Below are 23851 nucleotides of genomic sequence, written 5' to 3'. Positions count from 1 at the left end.
ATAAAAATATTTATATAAAAATTTTTCAAAGATATATGATTAAATCGATTAATACATAAAAATTGATTTATTTGTTTTATTCGAAATTTTCGAATTAACAAACAAATTGACAAGGATTCATCGGTTTTCTGGAATTTTAAATAGTACGAGTGAAATAGTTACACGTCTGTATATCGATATTTTAATAGCTCCCGGGGACGTTTATAAATCGTGTACTTGACGATCACAAAATGCACACAGTATTCATAGTATACTATACTCTATACTATACTAACGAACTTCGGAATAGCCGATCGATTCTCTACATAGATTTAACTTTTTTTTTTTTCGGGTGCACCCTCGATTGCCTTTTGTGAGAGCCGTGCACTCCGCAATTTCTAGAAAATAACTACGACACCCGCCGGCCAAAATCGATTTTAAATTACAACGCTCATTCGCGAGGAAAACGCGTTAACGATTTTCTTTCTCGTGGCTGCTCAAAGGATCGTATAGGAAACCCGATGGATGATCGGATTTTCTAGCTTTTAACCTGTTCTCTCTCTCTCTCTCTCTCTCTCTCTCTTTCGCTCTCTTTTTCTGTCTTTTAAAACAAGTAAATGCCTTTTCGTTTATTAAATAAATTACTTCGTATATATTAATAAAGCTTTGTTAGTATACGATAGAATCATTAAACATTATTCATTCGGAATCGTGTTATTCTTAAATTTATTTCAATTGCATTATAACGTTAATCATTTTGATATACGTATCTAAATCTAACAATACGAATTTTTTCTTTCTCTTTTTCCTTTCATTTCATATCACGTTTCTACATACATACGTCACTTTAATCATAATTGCGAAAGATCGTCCCGTGATTGAAACTAATAAATACCATTATTGTAATGGAACAACGTAACGTTATTTATCCGAACGTATAATTTTTAAACAATTATCCGATTATAAATACGATATAATTGATATAATTTAATCCGTGTTTTACGCTGCTCCTTTATTCGGCTAATTTCATATATATTACAAATAATATTATTTAATAGCCGATTAGTGTCGACTTTTGATTGATTTAATAATAATAAATAATGTAACAACAAAATCACATTTCAACGTGCTCCTCGATGTCTGATTTTGTGTTTAAAGTTGTAGAAATTGTAAGCGTTATTTCTTTCTTCTTTTTTTTTTTTTTTTTTTTTTTTTTTAATTTATACAATTTAATTAGATCATAATTTTACGATCGTTATAACGAAATAAATGGATACATTAAACGAATTTATTTCGTACAATTAAATGGATCTCAGACATTTCTATCTTAAAAATTAGTATTCTTTTATTTTTCTATTTTCCTCTATCGATTTATTTCGTTATGAAGAAATGCCTGTTACGAAGAAAAAAAAAAAAAAAAAAAAGAAAAAATAATCCCGATCTTAATTAAAACCACCTTGCTATAATGGTAAGTACATACAACGAATGTTCAATAATTTTGTCGTTCGGTAATCTTCTAAGAAAAAAAAATAAATAAAAACAAAAAATAAATAGAAACGAAAAAAAAAAAAAAAACAGAAAAATAATTTCTTATCTTGTCCCAATGACACATTTCATTATAATAAAAGAAGATCGTCTCTCAAGTGGACAAAGGTGGGTGGGTGGGTGGATGGATGGGCGGGTTGTTGGGTTAGTTAAGAAAATCTATCGTGTTCGAAGTTTCGTAAGAGGAAACGGGGAGTAGGTGTAGGTTGATGGCGTTTCCGTGACGTAACAGCGCAGCGGCAGTAACGTAAACTCGTTGACGTGCGAGCCGAGAGTAACAAGAAGCCGGCTCAAATTCGCGGAATTTGCAAGGCAAAGGAGTATATACGTATGTTGCACGCGTCGGGCTTCGCTCGCATACGTATAACTTATGTACGTACATAAATAGATTCATGGATATAATAAGCCACGAATACATATGAAACATACCAGGTATATGTATACCTTGATACTTCACGAAGGTACTCATACGTGTACTTATATATTGACTAATATATATATATATATATATAGGAGTTATCGAAGAATTAATTTATTAAAATATCAAAAAAAAAAAAAAAAATGGATCGATTGAGGTGTCTTAGTAGAAAAGAAAACTGAAACGTAATAATGTATAAACGATTTTGTCTCATTTTACGTCTTATTATTAAAATTAATATTTATTAAGTTAGACAATTTTTGATATTCGCGATTGGTGACAAGCGAAATGTCGATGATAATAATTCATATTATTTTCAAGTGATATATATACATAATGATATAAGATTGTTCACGCGTCGGATGGATCTTAACAACAAAGTAAATAAATAAAATAAATAAGTATTTATAGGACAAAGATATTTACATACATATATATATATATATATTTATATATATATATATATATATATATATATATATATATATACATAGATACATACCTTGTACATAGTGTGCTATCAATAAAAGAAGATAGAATTGTCCTCGAGGCATGATGATTTTTGAAGGCTTCGTTACGAGACACCTTCTCAGTTCTATGATACGGAAAAGGATTCGATAAATTGTGCGATCCTCCGTAGAGAATTTTTCGTGGCGAAGGAGTAAGAAGAAGTGAAAAGAGAATAACCAGAAGAAAGAGAAAGAGAACGGGAGAGAAAAAGAGAGTGAGAGAAGCTTTCCCGTTCAAATTTTTATTGAATAGTTTTACGTGGATATAAGTAAAATTTTTAGACACAAAGGAAGCGGAAAGCAACTTTCTTTCTTTCTATCTTTCTTGCCTTTTTTTTTTCTTTTTTCCTTTTTCATCGTTCTTTTTTCTTTTTCGTTTTCTTTTCCTTTTTTATTCTTTTTTCTTTTTTTTTTTTTTTTCTCTATCTCAAAGCTTTCGAGCTTTCGTCGAAGAACCAGGTACTCTTATATATCCTCTCTCTCTCTCTCTCTCTCTCTCTCTATCTCTCTCTCTTTTTCTATATCCAACCTATCCATCCTATCTCTATCTTTTCAACTCTCAAACAGCAAGATAAAAATTGTTTGTAGCCTGGTTCAGACGCAATTCAACATCGATACTCCTTCCTTTATTGCGACAACGTCCGAACCTTCCTGAGAATCATCAGTCAGAGTCATGAAACCTTTCTCGCTTTTTTCTTCTCCTTTTCCTCTATCGTTTTCTTCTACGGACGCCAAAGGGCGTCCTTTGAACGAAGGGAGTAGTACGAACCGAACGAGAAAAGCATGTTCGAACGCGTTGATACACATATCTTATTTTTCTTTATCTACGAAATACCATTTTAGATTTATTTTCTCGTTCTTTTTTTCTTCTTCTTTTTCTTCTCTTTTTGTTTTTTATTTCTTATTTCTCTTTTATTCGAGAAAAATTTTATATATTTTAAATTTTGCATCGCACTATTAAACAAAGGAAACATCAAGTATTTCCAATTTATATCTCTGAAAAAGATTTGTTCAAAGGAACGATATCATATTTTTTGATTTAATAAATGATTAAATCTTTTCTTTCTTTTTTTTTTTTTTTCTTTTTCTTTTCATATTTTATTATTATTCTTCACGATAGGAAGAGATGATTAAACAAGTTGAGTTTGCTGAAAGGAATAAAAGATAAGCCAAAGGTATTATTTTCTTTTTTTTTCTTTTTTTTTATATTACGAAACATTGTTAGATATATTAGGACTTTATGGAGATCATTATTATTTTCCATCGTGACATTATTAGAATTTACATTATTAGAATTTGAATATTTTGAGATATACTTGAAACAATATTTAATTTTTGAACGTTCTAATGTTTCTTTACGTTCGGATAATTTGAATAATTTTTGTTACGTAACGATTTAAAAATTGTAACAATTAAAAAATTCATTTGTTGATAATCGAGTAGAAATGAAAAATATTCTCTATGAATAATTTATAATTATTAAAAATAATTCGTATCATAGAATATTTTTCTAATTAGCACGAAATCTGATTAAATTTCTTTTCGATTGTATCCTATTCTATATATATATGTAAATGTGTGAACGTACATACATATGTATAGAAGTAAGGTGAAAAATACTAGAATCATTGATGCCATTAATGCCATATTCTCACGCTATAATTTCACCAACGATTTCCTCATCTTGGAAATTCTAAAGTACTAAGATTCTTCTTAATTGTCTTACGTAATATTACTAGCTCAATTTGTTTCCAGAACGCACGTGAAAACGTCATTACCCTGCTCGATCGAACGAACATTTCTAATAATAATTCAACTGATATGTTATTATAGACGATTATTACATGTTCGTAAAATAGTAATTGACATAGTTATATAACCCTTCTGATTTTCAAGAGAATTCTTGATGTTGTGTAATTTATCATTCCTTCATCAAGCATTATATATATATATATATTATTATACTAATTAATATATTATTAGTATATTATAATATTAAATAATAATAATATATAATATATTTATATATATATATATATATATATATATATATATATATTATTTTATATACTTAAAATTAACGATATGAAAGTTTTATTTCGTGCGTTTATAATTTATTCAAAAATTTTTCTATATAATTTTTTAAAAAGTTCGCTGTAAAACCAAGCGAGAAAGATTAGAAAAAAATTGTAAAGCTGATTATTAGAAGTGCATTGACTTAACGATTTTTAATTATGAATTTTAATCCGTGATATAAGGGAACGCGGAATAGGGAATTCGTGTTCCGCAACCTAGAATACGGAACACGAAACACGGAACAAGAAATACGTGTTCCGGAACGTAGAACAGGGAACACGAAACACGTGTTCCGGAACACAGAATACGGAACACAGAACACGGAACACGGAACACAGAACACAGAACACAGGACATGGAATACGTGTTACGGAACATAGAACACGGAACGTAAAAAACGGAACGTAACAAAACGGAACTCGTTTTGTGTTTTCACACATACAATGGTAGACGTGCTTTTTGCCGAAGGATCCAAATGGATCTAGTACGAATTCAAAATTTGATTATGGAAAAGAAATCTTATTTCATTGTCACGAAATTTAATTTTCCAGCGATTCAGATATCTCGAGTATCCCATTTTTACAATTTCACAAATAATCGATGATAAAGATTATTGGCCAATGTAAAAGATTTTGATTTTACATTTTTATTTTATTTTACAAAATGTCTCCTTTTTGTTTTCAACATTATCTGACCATCCCAGCCTACTTGTCGATAAAAATAGAATAATAATAAATTATCAAAGATATAAATAAAAATTTGCCTTTCGAATATAAGAGAGTATGGCTATAGTTTTTGATACATTCATTTACTACATGTTTTTCTGTGTGTGTGTAAAATATAGAACAGTTATATCCAATATAATAATTGTCGATTTCTCTCTCTCTCTCTCTCTTTCTCCCTTTTCTGATATATTTCACGAATAACGATTAATGTTTTTAGTTTGAAAATTTGTTCTAGTCGATCGAAATACATTTATACGAACTTTCCAATTAATCCATATTGAAAGCTTATCGAACAACCTTGACTAAGAGAATCATTGATGGCTTTGATCTCACACAAGGGGATATACCATTGGTAAACAATTTTCTGGCTTTCGAATAGAATCAATTTCAATGAATAAAATGATTACTTTACGTTTGGAATGCGTTTAGCAATGTTATTTTTTATTGTGCTTTTAACATCTAGCCTGGTTCGTTTGAACAAACTTGGTTCGTTTGAACAAACTTGAACAAACTTTTTTATCGTAACGCGCCCACTCGATATCATCATTTTATACAAAGTGTGCAATATTTTAATCGATTCGTTAGAATATATATTTTTATTTAGATTAATATTATTTAATTTTGTTGTGCTCTTTGTGATGTTAACATGCCATTGATAAATTAATAGATATTATTTCGATGTGATGCGAGAACAAATAAATTCTTCTTCTTCTTCTTCTTCTTCTTTTTTTTTTCCTTAGGTCTCTTATTTCAACTCTTAAATTTTTTTCTTTTTGTTTTTGTTTCGTTTTTGTTTTTTTTCCTTCTCCATTTATTTTTACGAATAAAACGACAGATTTGTTTTTAAATAGTTTTTTAATCCCACAGAATCTTAATGAATCGTAAAATTTATCTAATACGCTTCTATCAATTACATCTCTCTCTCTCTCTCTCTCTCTCTCTCTCTCTCTCTCTCTCTCTCTCTCTCTCTGAAATTCGAAAAATAAATGATATATCTAAGTTTTTTTTTCCTTATTTCTCTTAAGTATCGTTCACGTATATCTTTTCAAGATTTTATATGTACTGTTCAAACTGCTCGAAATAAATTGCATCCTTATTTTTTGAAAAAAGGAAAAGTTAGGTATATATATATATATATATATATATATATATATATATAAGTACTTTGAAAAAAGAAAATATTTGAAAAATCTCAAACGTTCCACTCGTTAAATTGATTAAGAGAATATTTTTTTCGTAATATACCAATATTCTTTACTCCATTCATACTCGAATTTAGATATATTTGGAATTTTTCTTTCATAGATCTTTAGTAGAAGTAATAAATAATAATTATCGAAATATCTTTGGATCCATATTAAAACTCTGGAATTATCAATCGCAGGAAAAAAAAATATTGATCTCAATCAATCATCAGAAATAGATTATTATTATTATTATTATTATTATTATTATTATTATTATTATTATTATTATTATTATTATTATTATTATTATTATTATTATTATTATTATTATTATTATTATTATTATTATTATTATTATTATTATTATTGAAAATACTGCCAAAAAAAATTTTTGGTTACTTCCTTGCATTTCGAAAATAAAAAAGAAGGACACGTAAATGAAATCATATTCTTGAAAATATAAGTATACATATACATACACATAATATTTTACAAAAATATTATTTTTTTTCTAAATTACCTTTAAGTCATTCAAAAAATTACTTTTAAGTCTTATCGCTATTATTCCTTTATATCATTAATTATATTTTCTTTAACAAATTTTTCTTAGCATTAATTATTTGTCAATTAATTAACAAAAATTAATTATATGCGATAAATTCAATTTAAAATGATCTGCCACAATGATTAAACTTAACTCTTAGTATTCTAAAAAGTCACCGAAAACTAATAAAATACATCAACATTTTGTATCAAATCTGTGCCATAAAATTTGTTTGCCGATGAGTATTATTTTTCTAATAGCATATAAGTTAAAACAATAGCCAAATAAATTCATTTACTTTATTACAATTTTTTTTATGACTTTCTTTTCTTTTATATCGAATAAATTAATAGACCATGTCAAATCGTGAGAATAATTCCAAACTTTTCTTTATTTTTTTCCTTTCCTTTTTTTACTTTCAACACAAATATCTAACATCGTTGAGAAGAATGATAAAAGATTCCTAGAAACTTTATTCACTGAGCGAATTGGATCGTGCACTCGAATAAATTTGAAGATCTCGTTTTACTCCATTGCACCATAGTTTCGTGTATTTCAGCGAAATAAAAAAAAAAAGAAAAAAAAAAAAAGGATAAAGTTACTGGACTGAACATGAGTTTTGTTTCTTTGTAAAATCGAGAACTATTGAAATATCAAAATCGAGCTCTTCTGATTCGTTCTCAATGATATTTACCGAAAAAACAAATCGCATAGTTATGGCATATTCGACGAATACTTTTACATTTTTGTATTAACACAAAACCAAAAATATAAATAAGGATAATAATGATGTTTATATATAATTATGCTACGAGTATCCATTTCCCTTTGCGTTATTTAACAATAAACAAATTTTTGTTTAGATATAATTGAATTTAAATGTTTCAAAATACGATCTCGTTTTCATTTACATTAAATGGAATACAATTTATCGATACCAATTTATTTACAAATAAAGTAGTGTGTATATATATATATATATATATATATATATATATATATACATATGTATATTAATATAAAATTACGAAGAGAAAAGTTTTCAAGAATTTCCGAACTTCAGCTTTAAGAACGTTTTCAAGTATTCGAACGTTTGGACTCCAGGAAAGGGGAGGAAAATGTAAGAGGGAAAAGAAAAAAAAAATCTGTTGAAAAGTGTTCATGCGTAGTTGCTCGCGAGACGAACCCCCTTGAAGAACGTGAGCATGATTGCAACCTTCGAGTCATTCAAAGTATGAATATCGTCTATCCTTTTTCCTTCCATTCGATGGAACATCGAGTTTTCAAGTGATGAAATTCCTCTTCGATCAGATCTAAACATCGTCATATACGCTCAGTATTTTATTACGAATAATACAGATAAATATATATTTTAAAAAGAAAAATATTTCGAAAATTATGATATATTCAATATTAATAATTATAAATATTAAATTGTATAAATATTTTATATTATAAATATTAAGAAATTTAATTTTCTTTATCAGACAATTTAATGATATTAAGATATTAATAAGATAATTATTATTAAATTTTATATTTCAACAACAATTATACACTACTTGTCAATTAATATAATGACTTTAGTAAAAGCTGAGCTTTACTAAAAAGCAACAAAAAAGAAAATCCCTCTATTCTATATAATTTTCCAAAGGGAAATGAAAGAAAAAGACTTATAGAGGGTGGTTCAAAACTATCGATTATTAAAAAAAGAATAATAAATATATAAAAGGAAAAGAAAAAAAAAAAAGAAAAGATAAAAAGAAATGCAGTACAAAATAATATCAAATAAAAGCACTCAATTCAATAAAATCAATATTTAAATGTCAATAAATATTTTAGAATAATTATGCACGCACGTACACACAAACATACATACACTCACGTACGTACATATACATTATGCTTCTGGTTTTTTTTTTTTTTTACGATAGAAAACAATTTGTTCGATATCGTAAAATTTTGAGGGGAAAAGAAAGAAAAAGCACAAAAAAAGAACAAAGACAGCAAGATTGAATACCGTCGTAGGATTGAGCTTACATGTGTAAGTACGTTAATCTTATGGAGGATAGAATGAAGTCGATGTCCCGTTGGATAGTTACAAAGAAAGGGAGAAAAAGAAAAAAAATAGTGACAGATAAATAGATAGATAAATAAAGATAGATTGACGGATAGATAGATAGATAGATAGATAGATAGATAGATAGATAGATAGAGAGAGAGAGAGAGAGAGAATGGAAAGTATATCATCGTTTATCTATCTTCGTCTTGTTCGAAAGAAATGTAATCTCAGCAGGCACATTCATAAACAGCCAAAGCTTTTATAATACTTAAAATAGTTTTCGTCCTTCATTCTTAACGCTAAAGTACAGAAACAAAGTGAAAAGAGAAGAGAAGAGAAGAGAAGAGAAGAGAAAATATGAGAAGAGAGAAGAGATGAGGTGAACGAGGGAGAATTGCAGGAGGGTGCAGATGCAACTAACAAACTCATCGTAAACCGTCTTGTTCTAGTTTCGTCTCACTCTATTCCATTGCTACGCGGAACGCATTTTCGTAGCATTTTTAAACGCTCTTTTACCGTCTCCCCCTTTTCTTTTTCTTCATCTTTCACTTCTTCTTCGTTCATCTTCTTCCACTTCTACTACTACCCACTTCTTCTTCCTCTACTAAACCCCGAGGCCGTCGGCAGCTTCCAGAAAAAAACATGGCCAACGACCCGCAACCGTACGGAACTTTCCCTCGATGAGAAAAAGTCGACGACGTCTTCATAAGAGGCAAGAGAGTGAATGAGCTGGAGAAAGAGAGGGATAGAGAGAGAGAGAGAGAGAGAGAGAGAGAGGACGAGCGTACACTCACTCTGTTTACGAAACGTCCTTGTCGTGTCTCGTTCCACCCTCTCTATTCTCTCTCTCTCTCTCTCTCTCTCTCTCTCTCTTACTCTTCCCCTTCATCCCCTTTCTTAGAATCGACGTGCTCTCTCGTGAATAAGAAATAAAAAGAACGAAGAAGTAGAGAAAAAAAAAGAGAAAGCGAGAGAGAAAGAGAGAGAGGAAGAGAGTGTGAGAGAGAGAGAAAGAGAGAGAGGAAGAGAGTGTGAGAGAGAGAGAAAGAGAGAGAGGGAGAGAGAAAGAGAAAAGAAATTCTCATGAATTTTCTCATGGATGTTGCTGTTGCTGTTGCTGTTGCTGTTGCTGTTGCTGTTGCTGTTGCTGTTGCTATTGCTGTTGCTGTTGCTGTTGCATCTCCTCCTCCTCCTCCTCCTCCTCATCTCGAGAGAACTTCCTCATCTTCGATAACGGTACGGTTAAATTGAAAAATTGAAAGGTCGGAGAGCGTGTTTCTATGTAATAATAAATAATAATAATAATAATAATAATAATAATAATAAATAATAATAATAATAATAATAATAATAATAATAATAAATAATAATAATAATAATAATAATAGAAATAATAAGTAATCATAATAACGAAGAGTTATATCTTCTTTCGTTTCGTTTATTTTTCTTTTCCTTTTTTTTTTTTTTTTTTTTTCTATAACACATTTCTCAATCATTTTGTTGTTTAAGCGTCATTCATGTTCAACGTTGATGTTATTTTAGTTATTCAATCTTCGCAATTGCCATGATATTTTTTTATTATACGATATTGTTAGAGATCTAAAGATCTAATGTATTCTTTGTTAGAATGTTATCGGATATGTGTCAGATATTATGAGGGTTTTTAGATCGATCTGATGATAAAAAATCATAGTACATTTCAAAACAATAGATCATCGATCATATAGGTTTACTATCGAATAGATAGAAAGATTCCTAAACAAAAAGAGGAAGCAAAAGAAGAAGAAAAAAAAAAAAAAAAAAAAAAAAGATAAGAAGAAAAAATAAAAAAAATAGATTCATTTCATAAATTTATTTCGAAAACAATCGAGTACTTAAACATTTTTCATATTAATTATTTCATTATTACATTCCTTAATATTACACTGTAATATCTTACGAAGCTAATTTATATTATTACAGTAGATGATTAAAAAAGATCGATGATAGATCGATATAAAAATAAAGAAAAAAAAAAAAAACCCCTTAAAAAGAAAAGGAAAAAAAACAAATAAGTATAAACAAAGATAAAATGACGATGAAAGTTATATTTGGAAATCGTACTATAAATTCGTATTGATATCACGTATTAGAAAAGTTAATAAAAGATGAAATATATCTATATGTGTGTGCGTGTGTGTGTGGTGTGTGAAAAGAAAGAAAAAAATGAAAGAAGAAAAAAAAAAATCTTGAAGGGATTACTCAAGCAGACGATGTTATTGCTTCTTTCTATACGTAATACACATACATACATACATACATACATATATACATACATATATACATACATACATACACACATACATAAATATACATATATATTTATATATATATACACACATATATAGATATGTACTTACATAGTTCGTAAATATTCTCTGATCGAACATGAGAGAGGATTATCGTGAAGAATTCGATATTAAGCCATAGAATGCGCGAATATGGGCGCATCCAATGAGAATGCAGATGGATTTTACTGGCGGTAAATTCGCGAGAATCTATCTCGACGAAGAGACATCTTGTCGGAACGTCTCTGAGTAATGTTTAAGAGACGCATGACGTCGTCTTTGTCGTCCTTGACATCTCTCTCTCTCTCTCTCTCTCTCTCTCTTTCTCTCTCTTTCTCTCTCATTCTCTCCATTACTCTATTGCTCTATCGTTCTCTCTATCTCTCTATCTGTCTCTATCGCTCTACCATTTCTCTCTCTCTCTCTCTGTTTCTCTATCTATCTTTGTTGCTCTATCGTTTCTCTCTCTCTCCCTCTCTCTCTCTCCCTCTCTCTCTCTATCTATCGTTTTCATCATTCTCCTTCTCCTTCTCCTTCTCTTCTGTTCTCCTCTTTCGTCTCTTCTCTTGCTCCTTCCTTTCTCTAGAACTTGCCGACGAGAGAACTTGCAGCTGTTGGAAATTATCCACTTTGATTGCCGTTGAAATTCGTGCAAAGGAGGGAAACCGGAGATCTATTAATTTTCCAATCAATCTCAAGTAATTAGACATAGTCTTGGCGCCTCCTCGAACAACCTTCTGGGATCTTAACTATAGAAAAGTAAAACACGACGGTCATGTTTTCATAATTCCAATGAAAACTTACATGAAACTTTAATGTAGTTTCTTCTCAAATACTATATTATATTATATTAAAAAAAAATATATATATATCTTTTTTTTATGAATTATTAATAATAACTAAGTTTTTAATAATTAATGTAAATTAATATAATTAATATAATTATATATATATATACATTTGTACGTATACATTTATATATGTTTATATGTATGTATATGTATGCATATACATGTGCATGTATTAAATTCTATATTGTTTCATATTATTTTAATAATTAATAGTTTATTTTTAAATTTCACGATCAATTTTCCAAATATATAATATGTCTATTCCATGATTTCAATAGAAAATTTAAAAATTGTGAATTTAAAAGAATATTATTTTAATAAAAAATCATTGATAAATTTTTCCTCTCTAAGATTCAATCATTTCAATTAACTCAGCATAACTTTTTTTTCTTCTTTCACAAATATCTATTTTGTAATTCGTATTTTCACCAACAATGAATTACTTTTTCGCTCGTTATTTGTTAATTTGTTTTTATATGTATCGCGAAAAATCCATTTTTTTTTTTTCGTAACAAAATTATATTTTATAATGTTCTATATAATTATAACCAAAAAAACATTTAATTGATTTATTTGGTTAAAATATTATTTAAACAGGATACGATATTTGAAAGAAAATATTATCGATTTTAAAAATAAATAAATATTTTCTTTTATTTTTTTTTTTTTAGAATAATGTTGTATTTCAAATGATCAGCTGTCTCGATCGTAATTGATCCGTACTCGTGACACTATGCGATGATCACAAACAAGGATCACTGCTGTTCCTTTCTTTTTTGTTTTTCCTTTTGATTTTATAAAACAATCAACTTTGTAAAAAAGACGAATCGATTGAACTAAAACTGATATAACTACTCGTCAATCAAAAGGATTTAGAACGTATTGCAAATACCATTCGTTACGAAAACTGGCTCACAAAATAGTAATCAAGTTTCGAATTTAAAAGCTTGTCAATCGAAAGGATGACATTATTTATCTTTAGTTTCGAAATGAACTTTGTGAGATTAAAAAAAAAAAAAAAAAAGTAATCAGTTAAGAGAAATCTTAAAAAATTTTTAATTTCAACTACGATTAAATATTTATACCTTTTTAAAATAAATACAGTACTTATATATCATTTATAGTAATATTTTTCGATAGTAATTTAACAGATATGCATGATTGTATATTTCTATAAAAAAAAAAAAAAAAAATGAAAAAATGAAAAAAAAATAAAAACAAAAATAAACAAAACAAATACTAAACGCATAGATAGATGTAACGAACGATCGATATACGATTTAAACGAGCATTATCGTACATCTACAAACCATTAAGATTATCGTATTTAATTACTTCCCAATGTCAATATTAATTAAATTAACTTGTTTCGTCGTCGTCGTCGTCGTCATTGTCGTTGTCGTTGACGTTTCCTCTAGATACATTACTAGCAACAATTATTCAAAATAATATCAGTGTCCTTGAAAATGTAATCTTCTTCTTACTTTGACGAAATTTTATGAAAAGCATTGTTCCTGTTTAATCCTCAAAGAGAAAGAAATAAATAAAGAAGAAGATAGAGATAGAGATAGAGATAGAGATGGAAATAAAAATAGAAAGAGAGAGAGAGAGAGAGAGAGAGAGAGAGAGAGAGAGAGATGTTGTCCAAGATGATACTGTCGTATTCTTTCTCATCCTTTCAATATTTCATTATACTATATTAACTTGCAATTCGAATGCAAATAAATTTCTATTTCCATAAAAGAATAAGAATTTTTCAATGGATCTATTAAACGTAGAATATCTATAAAACGTAGATATATCTATCTATCTTCGTCTGTCCTCTCTCTCTCTCTCTCTCTCTCTTTCTCTTTCTCTTTCTCTCGTATATTTTACCGTCACGCGCACGCGTCATCTCTATTCTACGTCTTCTATCTCATTCTTTACCATATCGCCATATCTTTTCGATCTTAGAGGAAGAGAATTCAAAAGCCGTGCCTTACGCCGCGCCGTGAACTTTATCGCTATCGATCTTCTCTGAAATGGAAATTTTCGACTAAGAAGGGAAGAAGGTAACTGACTGAACGAGAAAGAGAAAGAGAGAAAGGATTCAAGACGGAAGCGTGTGAAGGCGAATGAGCAAAGCGAGTGGAGAAGATCGTTTCATAGTCAAGCTGAAAGAGAGAGAGAGAGAGAGAGAAAGAGAGAAAGGTAGAGATCGAACATCGAGATTGCTAAGGCTCTTGACGAGCGTAAGGTAAAAAGCGATATAAGAACTCTATTTTATAAAGAAAAAAGGAACAAAAAGGAACAAAAAGAAGGGAGATAAGAAATATCTTCTTTAATCTCGATAATTGTCATTCGATAGTATCGTTAATCAAACATGGATTATACGAGAAATTAAACGGGATTTCAACGAAGAAGAGAATACTTTTTTTCTGATCATAATAACTTTTATGAGATTTCGTTCCTGAACAAATAAAAAAGAAAAAAAAAAAAAAAAAAAAAAAAAAAAAAAAAAAATAACAGAAGAAATCCAATGTTCTTATTAATAAATTCGACGATTAAACCGTAAAATCCTTTAAACTCGATAATATAAATTCTTCAATTATATGGTGAATCGAATGGGAATTATAGAAGGAATTAAATTGGATTTCTTGAAAGATACTTTTTTGTTCTTTAAGATTACAGTATCTAAATATCGTTTTTAAAGAAAAACAGATAAGTAGAAATCCAATATTTTTGTTAATAAATTCGATAAAAGAAGCGTAAAATCCTTTAAAGCTCGTAATAATAATCGTAATAATAAACCACATTTATATGAGAAATTAAATGGGGATTTTGTAAGATATTAAATGGGATTTCGAAGAAAAATTAAAACCGTAAAAACTATTTTATTCTTTAAGATTATTGACTTTTTATCTTTTTTCCAAATTTATCATATTATCATCTTATATCGAGATTTTGTTATCGAGAAAAACAGAAGAAGGAAATCCGATCTTTTTATTACTAAATTTCATAAGAATCATAAAATCGTTTAAACTCGATAATAATAGTTCTTCGATTATATGAGTAATCAAATGGGATATTATGTAGAATATAAAATGGTATTTTATATAAGATATTTTTTTATTCTTTTAAGATTACAGTTTCTAAATTTCATTCTTAAGGAAAAACAGAAAGGAAAAAAATATTCTTTGATATTTATAATTAATTTTAATGAATCAATACGATAGGAAATTTAATTATACAGAAGTACAATCATTGAACAAAAGTATATGTATTATTTATCAATAAACATATATGTAGTTGTGTCTTTAAGAAAAAGTGATTTATATATATATATATATATATATTTTTTTTTTTATACATATCTATCACAAAATTATAACTTCATTAAACGGTAATAGAAATCGTGACATTTAATTATTTCTAAGTAAATAATTAAATAATCTACGTACATTTATTTCATTTGTCAAAAAAATAAATAATATATAATATATATATATATATATATTGTTGTGTATATACACAACAATATATAATATATATGGTTACATAAACGAAAAATGAGAAATTTCTGAGGAAATAGTATTTCTATAAAAGATTTTTAGAAAGTAGCAATTTCTTCGGTAAATAAAATACATACACACACAGTCATGTATATATATATATATATATATATATATATATAATGGCGTATATCTTGACAAAAAGAAATCACGATGGATAAATAGATAGATAAAGAGAGAGAGAGAGAGAGAGAGAGAGAGAGAGAGAGAGAGAGAGAGAAAACTAGTAGTGTTTTTTATTTTCTTCTTTTTTTTTCTTTTTTCGAAAGAAACGGACGAAAATCTCTTTCGAAATCGGGCAATTCGCAGGCATCGACGAAGGTCTTAACAAAAAATAGAAAAGAATTCTGAATAGAATGAAAAGGTCGACAGGGGTCCTTCTCGCGTAACGTTCAAAGCCCGACAAAATTTTCGGTCTCTATGAGAGTTCTCTTCTTAGAAGACGTTTTACCGAGTTCATTTCGTAGGAACGTCGTAGAGAGGACGCGGTATCCTTCCAATATCGTACTAGAAAATCGAATCGAAGCAGAGAACGATGTAAGCGAACCGGCAAATCAGCGAAACGATTGTGCTCGAAAGTTCCGGCTTATCCTACCTCCGGTTTTACTTTGACTTTAGTAATAAATTAATGTTCTACGTAAAAATTAGAACATTCAAAAAAATTTAACCCTCTAAACCATTATTTGCAACTTTTTTATCACTTGGGTGAAACAAATTTTTGCAATTTTTTGTCGGACGTAAAAAAGGAAACAAAAAAAAGTAGTTACATTCCTTACTTGAAGCAATTTTATACGTTTCGATACGATCAATTATAACGAATTGTACGATTAAATTAATAACAATTTAATACATTGATCAATTTCATTTCATTTCTATTAAAATTATTTAGGATTATTTGTACGATTTAATAATATGTACGTTTACGTATAATGATATATAAATATTATTTATGATTAATATTTAATTGTTTATAGATTGAACAATAATTTCTTCATCTTACGTGAATTTTTATACACAGTTATATACATACAATGTCTAAAGATTATATATATATATGATGATATAATATAATGTCATATAATAATATTTTTTGATCTTATAATAAAGATATATAATATCTTAAATATATAATAAAATTGTAATTTATTGGTCGAACGATGACGAATGACGTTAAATAACAAAAAAAAAAAAAAAAAGAAGAAAAAGAAAAAAAAGGAAATAAATTACACGAAGAAAAATTACTGTAAAACGATCGACGAATATAAAAGTGTTACCATAAATAAAATCAAATTTTTATTTAACCGTATCATTAATATTCATTATTAACGAATTATTATTCATTTCTTTTCAGAATGTGCATCGAAAAGCGGTGGTTCGGTGGTCGAACATCATCCTTCCTCTTACTGGGAGCAACCATTTAGTCAACCATATTTTGATAACACGACCAAGAGAGAAACAACAACGACGGTCGGCCAAACCGCTTACTTATATTGCAGAGTACGCAATCTCGGCGATCGTGCTGTAAGTTTTCAATCCCATCACAATCTTTTTATATTTTTATTTATCTCTTGGCAAAAGAAAAACAAAAAAAGAAAGAAGGAAAAAAAGAAAAAAGGAACAATTCAATTTTATCAAAGAAATTGACTATATATATATATATATATATATATATATATATATATATATATATATATATATGTATATATATAATCTATATATAATCTATATATATAATGACTATATATAAATAAATATATATATATATATATACGCATATTATTCACTTAATAGTTGTCACTATTTTAATAGGAACTATAAATTTAATACCCTTAGATACACTTAAATAGTATGACTCATTAATATCCTATACGTATATTTTTAAATTCATTGAAACGCAAACCCTTAAATATCTCGATATGAAGATAAATGGACTTAGGTCATTTTCAAAATAAACGGCTCATATATATATTATTAAAGTGAAACTATTTGAAAAGATTATTTTCTCGAATAGAATCATTGAAAATTGCTATATATAAGATAGAATAGACATAGAAAAAATTCGATATTTTCCCAATGAAAATTTCTATTCGAACGTATATCTATATATCCATAAATATATACGAATATATATATATATATATATATATATATATATATATATGAATTTGTTTGATTAGATAGAAATATTTTCTATTCTTTTATCTTTTAAAAATTTATGTACTGTTCTAAAGTAAATGCTTGTATGATTTCACAATAATCCTTTCTCTCTCTCTCTCTCTCTCTCTCTCTCTCTCTATGAATTCATAATTCGTATTTCGTTTTAATATAAAAGATCCTCTTTTTCTTTCTCTCTCTTCCTGTCTCTCTCTCTCTCTCTCTCTCTCTCTCTCTCGCTTGCTCCTGTCAGAAAATTAACCGTCACGATAATCCATCTGTCTGATTAATTATTTATAGGATCTTGTTTAAGATAAGATAATCGTTAAGTTCTAACGACGATAATCTTGTACGTTTACTCGAGATCGGGAGATCGCGTTCACTTCTGACATAATTTCGCGGATAGGTGAATCGTAGGTGTGACAGAGCTTCGACAAAGAGCTAAATACGCACACAGAGAGAAAGACAAAGACAGAGATAGACAGAGAGAGAGAGAGAGAGAGAGAGAGAGAGAGTGAGTGAGTGAGAGAGAAGAACAGCTCGACATCACGCGTTATCGCTTGAACTCATGCATCAAGCTCGGTGACGCGCCAGGAAGCTGTCGTGCTCCAATCACCGATCGTAATCGGCGATAAATCAAATTTCGCTAACGTCCACTCGATACGTGGACACACGTAGAAACACACAAACACAATAGAAACAGATATAGAAACTATCTGAGCAGTTAAGAAAATACGTTTATTATAATCGAAATAAATTCGAAATCGTGAATCTATTTAAAAATGAATTTATTTTATGAATTTAGAAAAATGATTAGATTAAAATGATTAATTAAAATCGTTATAAAATCTTTTATCCCGAGATACGGTTAAATATTTTCTTAAGATATTTGGAATTTTTCTGTAATTCAATTATTTTTGTCTTTTCTTTCTTTTTTCTTTTTCTTTTTCTTTTTCTTTTTTTTTTTTTTTCGTATCTAATAACACGAATAAATATGTCATATTTAAGGAGGAAAGAGATTTCTTCCGAGATAATATAAATGTTTACTTTGTAATCGATTGAATTATTGGATAAAACATTTTTAAAAGATTAAACATTTTTTTTATATTTCTCTTCGATTGATTATTTTTAATTATATTAATTTATAGATTCAAAGATTAAATATTGTCAATTATTAATTTCATTCATTATCGCTTATAACAGTACATTTTATACTAATATTATACTAAAGTAATATATTGTATCAATATTGTAAAATGAATATACTACAAATATAGAAAACGAGGGAAAGAGAGAGAGAGAGAGAGAGAGAGAGAGAGAGAGAGAGAGAGAGAGAGAGAGAGAGGGAAGGAAGAAAAGAAATTAATTATTAAAGGATATAATATAATCTATACTATACTGTATAGTATAACTTTAATAAAGTCTATATAATAATACATTAAGTCTATTAAATAATACATTAAAATAGTATAGTACATCTATCACTATATTATATTATACCATAGTTTAATTATACACTATTAACAATTATCAGATTATATCTACTTGAAAACAATTTCGTTGACTATCAAATATTGAGGAAACATTTGATTTTTCCTCACGACGAAAAGGGGGATTAATTGTAGAAGAAAAAATAAAAGAACAGAAAAATAAACGAAAGTTAAAAAGAAAAAAAAAAAAAAAAAAAAAAAGAAAAAGAAGAAATGAAAAAAAGAGAGAAAAAAGAAAAACAGAACGTGACTTCAAAGTGTCACATGGGACGCTATAGATGGTTAATCCTTGCAAAAACCAACGAAAATCCTTTTGACGGGAGCAAAGGGTGCAAGGGTGGTAACACTTTCCAATTCTCGTCAGAGAAAAACATCAGTGCTCGCGTGAACTACGTCGAGAAACGGATAGGAAATCGCGCTCGCAATCGCCGTGTATCGTCCGATAAACGTTCTCTGTTGACTGTTTTCCTTTTTTTTTTTCGGTGGTTTCTCTTTTCTTTTTTTCTTCTTTTTTTTTTCTTCCCTTTTTTTTTTCATTCCCTTTTTCTTTCACTTTTCTGCAATTTCGCTCTCGCACTCGTTTCCAACTCGACGTAGAATGGCCGTCGTTCTCTCGTTGCGGTCGTTTTATTGCGCATCGTCGTCGTTCGTCTCCTGTGCTGAATTTTCATCGCCCGAACGGTAGCTCAGGGTGCGAGCAAAAAAGAACTTTTTCGTTTGTATTTGAGAATTTGTAGTTTTTGGTTCGGAGGGAAAAGAAAAAAAATAGAAAACGAAAAAGGGAAAACACTCGAATAAGCCCGTACGAATTGATCATGCTTTGTAAATGGAAATACGTTCGAAGTTTTAATGAAATTATTATAAAAAGTTATTACTTTATTTTCTTTTTTTTTTTTTTTTTTTTTTTTTTTTTTTTTTTTTACTTATACTTAACACGGACGTAAATATAATATAAAATATTTATCTTGATATATGAAATATTTATATTTATGCAAGCAAATAATAAATGTTAATTAATACATTTTTATTTTATATATCGCTTATGAAAATATATATATATATATATATATATATATATATATATATATATAGATAGATAGATAAATAGATAGATATATGTATATAATTAATAAAATTTATATTTTGATTTTGTATTATTGATAAATATTAAATAATTAAAATTAATATGAATTTATCAATTATTATGAAATATTTTTCGTTTATTTCTTTTGACAAAATTATTATTATAATTATTTTTAATTTTTCGTTCGAAGAAGAGAAAATGAAAAAATAGTTAAACATTAGAAGTTTGAACAAAATTACTATGATAATTATTATTGTTCTTGTATCGTTACTTATTAAAAAACAAAATTATATATATATATATATGTTAAAAATTATAATATAAATTATATACGGTATTAGAAACAATTTATTACGCATAAGAATTATTTTATGCCACTTGTTCTCATAATATTTTTTTTCTCTTCTTTTTTTTTTTCTTTTCCGACAGGTTTCATGGATAAGAAAGCGAGATCTTCACATACTCACCGTAGGTATTTTAACTTACACGAACGATCAACGCTTTCAATCGTTGCACGGCGATGGAAGCGACGAATGGACCCTGAAAATTAGTTCACCGCAAGTCAGAGACAGCGGGACCTACGAATGTCAAGTTTCGACGGAACCGAAAATCAGTCAAGCATTTAACTTGAGCGTAGTGGGCAAGTATATTTCTTCAAAATTTTATCCTACAAATATATTCCGAGAGATCGATAAAATCAATAATATGAGATTCGACAGAAAAAAAAAATTCGACCTTTGTTCCCTATAAATTTTTATATTTTTTCTGTATGTTATACGATAGTCAACAACGATGTTTATTAAATTAAAACACGAAAAGGATATCTCTATATGCACACATACACACATATATATATATATATATATATATATATATATATACATAAATATATATATATAATATACATATGTACTAGATATATATGTACTAGTGATGGCAAGTTACAATACCGCACTTCGTATAGCTTACCTCTAGCTCTAAATCAATTATCGCTCGGTCCTACCTCTCACGATATAAACCGCATGCATAGTGATTTTAGTACGCAGTAGAGTTAAATTCACTATCTATATAAATATATATATACATATATACACACATATATATATATATATGTAATATATATATATATATATGTATGTATATGTATATATATGTACTTGTATACATTATTTCGGCAGTGTCGAAAGCGAAAATCAATGGAAATTCGGAATTGTACATCAAAAGTGGAAGCGACATAAACCTGACTTGCATCGTTCTCCAAACACCAGAGCCGCCGTCCTTTATTTATTGGTGAGTCTATATTAATAATTTCTATTTCGAAACAATTTTATCGAACTATAAATTTTCGAAAATAAATTATATAGAAGGTATAAATTATATAGATATGTCGCGGAATTGTATTTTGGGTTTGTATGTCTCATGTCGTTAAAAAGAAAAAAATAAAAGGGAAAAAAAGAAGTTGAACTATTTAACAAAATCCAGTATTTTCTATGACGTTAATTTGTTTTTTTTTTTTTCCTTTTTTTTTCTTCTTTTTTTCTTTGCGCCTGTTTTTCTTTTTTCTTTTTTTTTTCCTTTTTTTTAACATACAACGACGGCTGATCGCAAATGTTGTGCGGTGAAAAATTTTTTTCTTTTCTTTTTTTTTTCTTTCTTCCTTTTTCTTTCTCTCTTACGTCGAAGGAATTGATATCATTTAAAATACGGCACATACGAATGTTAGATTAAAATCTTCGTGAAATTAATATTATTTTTACATTATCAATACGTGACATTTTTTATTTTATCAATGCGGATATTTAATTGTTTCGTTTCTCGTTTCCGTTGAAAAGAAAAATTTCGTTGAAAATTAAATTTAGTTGGTTATTTTTTAACCATTGAATTTTTTCTTCTGTATTTTTTTTTTCTTTTTTTTTCTTTCTTTTATATCTTTGACAACATAGAAGATACCAATTCGTCGCAATTCCGCGGACTCCAAATATATCCCGGCACACCTTTCATACTTATGCATATAATAATACGGAGATGTCACTTCAAAGGAATATTTCCTGACAATGCAACTACTGTGGCAAATATTGGGTCGTCTGGAAAGTTCGTGACGAATAGTAACTAAGCTTTACTAAATGTTCGTGGAACCGTGCGCGTCCAACAGTTTACGACAAATTTAATATAACTGATATTTCGCAAAGTTTATAGTGTTGGTCATTATCGATCGGTATTTCGATTACCAAATCACCGTCAATGTTGGAAAGTTTTCCCAAGGGTTTCCGATTATCGAAGACCAAAATCCCTAGCTTTGAACTTTACTTAATCACTTTATAAAAATTACTTTCGATTAATGGATCGTCTACGTAAAAATACGTAGAAAGATATCTTTATTAACGTATGTGTTTCGCTTTGATTTGATCTCCGTTGAGAAAAAGAGAAAAAAAAAAAAAAAAAAAAAAAAAAAAAAGAGAGAGAGAAAAAAGAAGAAAGAGAAAGAAAGAAAAAAAATATCAAATATCGAAAATATATTTTAATGTATTTAAATGTCTTTCGTCTTGAATGATATGGTGAAATTAAATAAAGAGAAGGAAAAGAAAAAGAAATAAAGGAAAAACGATTTCACAAAGATATTATTACTCGATTAAATATCTTTAATATTTAAAATATATGCACAAAGTTAATAAAGCGTTTTCATTTATATGTATATATATATATATATATATATACTTATCGGTTAAAAAGAATATAAACTTTTTTTTTTTGAGGATTTGTTAAAAAAGAAAGAAGAAGTATTTACAATTCACTCGTATAACATACATATATATCGTTTATTTCTCGTCTATTTTTTTTTTTCTTTTTTATTTTATTTTCATTTTTTTCTTTTTTTTTTTTTTTTTTTGTTTCTTCTTCTTTCTTTAAAGAAAGAATGAAATTTCTGTTCGCAGGTACAAGGGCGATCATGTAATCAATTATAGTCAAAGGGGTGGTATCAACGTTGTGACGGAGAAACAAACTCGAACCTCGCGTCTTCTAATATCGAAGGCGTTGCCAGCTGATTCTGGAAATTACACGTGTGCCCCGTCAACAGCTGAATCAGCGAGCGTTCTGGTCCACGTTTTGAACGGTGGGTGAGTCTGAGATTCTATCTCAATTTGGATAGAGTCCTTAAATTACAAAATGCATTTATTCCAATTGTTATCCCATTGAAAGAGACATTTTAAAATGGAAAACAATTCGATATTGACATACATTTTCTCTCTCTCTCTTCTTTTCCTCCCACCCACCAAACCCTCCCACCAATCTCTCGATCGAATTGTTCTAATACTTCCATCCTATTCATTTATTTCGTGTCTCTCGTTAA

General features: G+C 28.2%; 1 protein-coding gene across 2 annotated transcripts in view; it reads left to right on the top strand.

The window, feature by feature from the left end:
- LOC124954185 (hemicentin-1-like) overlaps positions 1-23851 on the top strand; it is a 125038-nt gene that overhangs the window by 71100 nt on the left and 30087 nt on the right. For both annotated transcript variants that reach the window (XM_047506699.1, XM_047506698.1), the window contains 4 exons: positions 17126-17295; positions 20932-21142; positions 21681-21792; positions 23436-23614. In XM_047506699.1, coding sequence (XP_047362655.1) covers positions 17126-17295; positions 20932-21142; positions 21681-21792; positions 23436-23614 — 672 coding nt within the window. The remainder of the gene's footprint in view (positions 1-17125; positions 17296-20931; positions 21143-21680; positions 21793-23435; positions 23615-23851) is intronic.

This window comes from Vespa velutina, chromosome 14, assembly GCF_912470025.1.
Source record: "Vespa velutina chromosome 14, iVesVel2.1, whole genome shotgun sequence".
Taxonomy (NCBI): Eukaryota; Metazoa; Arthropoda; class Insecta; order Hymenoptera; family Vespidae; genus Vespa; species Vespa velutina.
The sequence above is the reverse complement of the archived record's forward strand: the minus strand, read 5'-3'. Positions and strand labels throughout refer to the sequence as shown.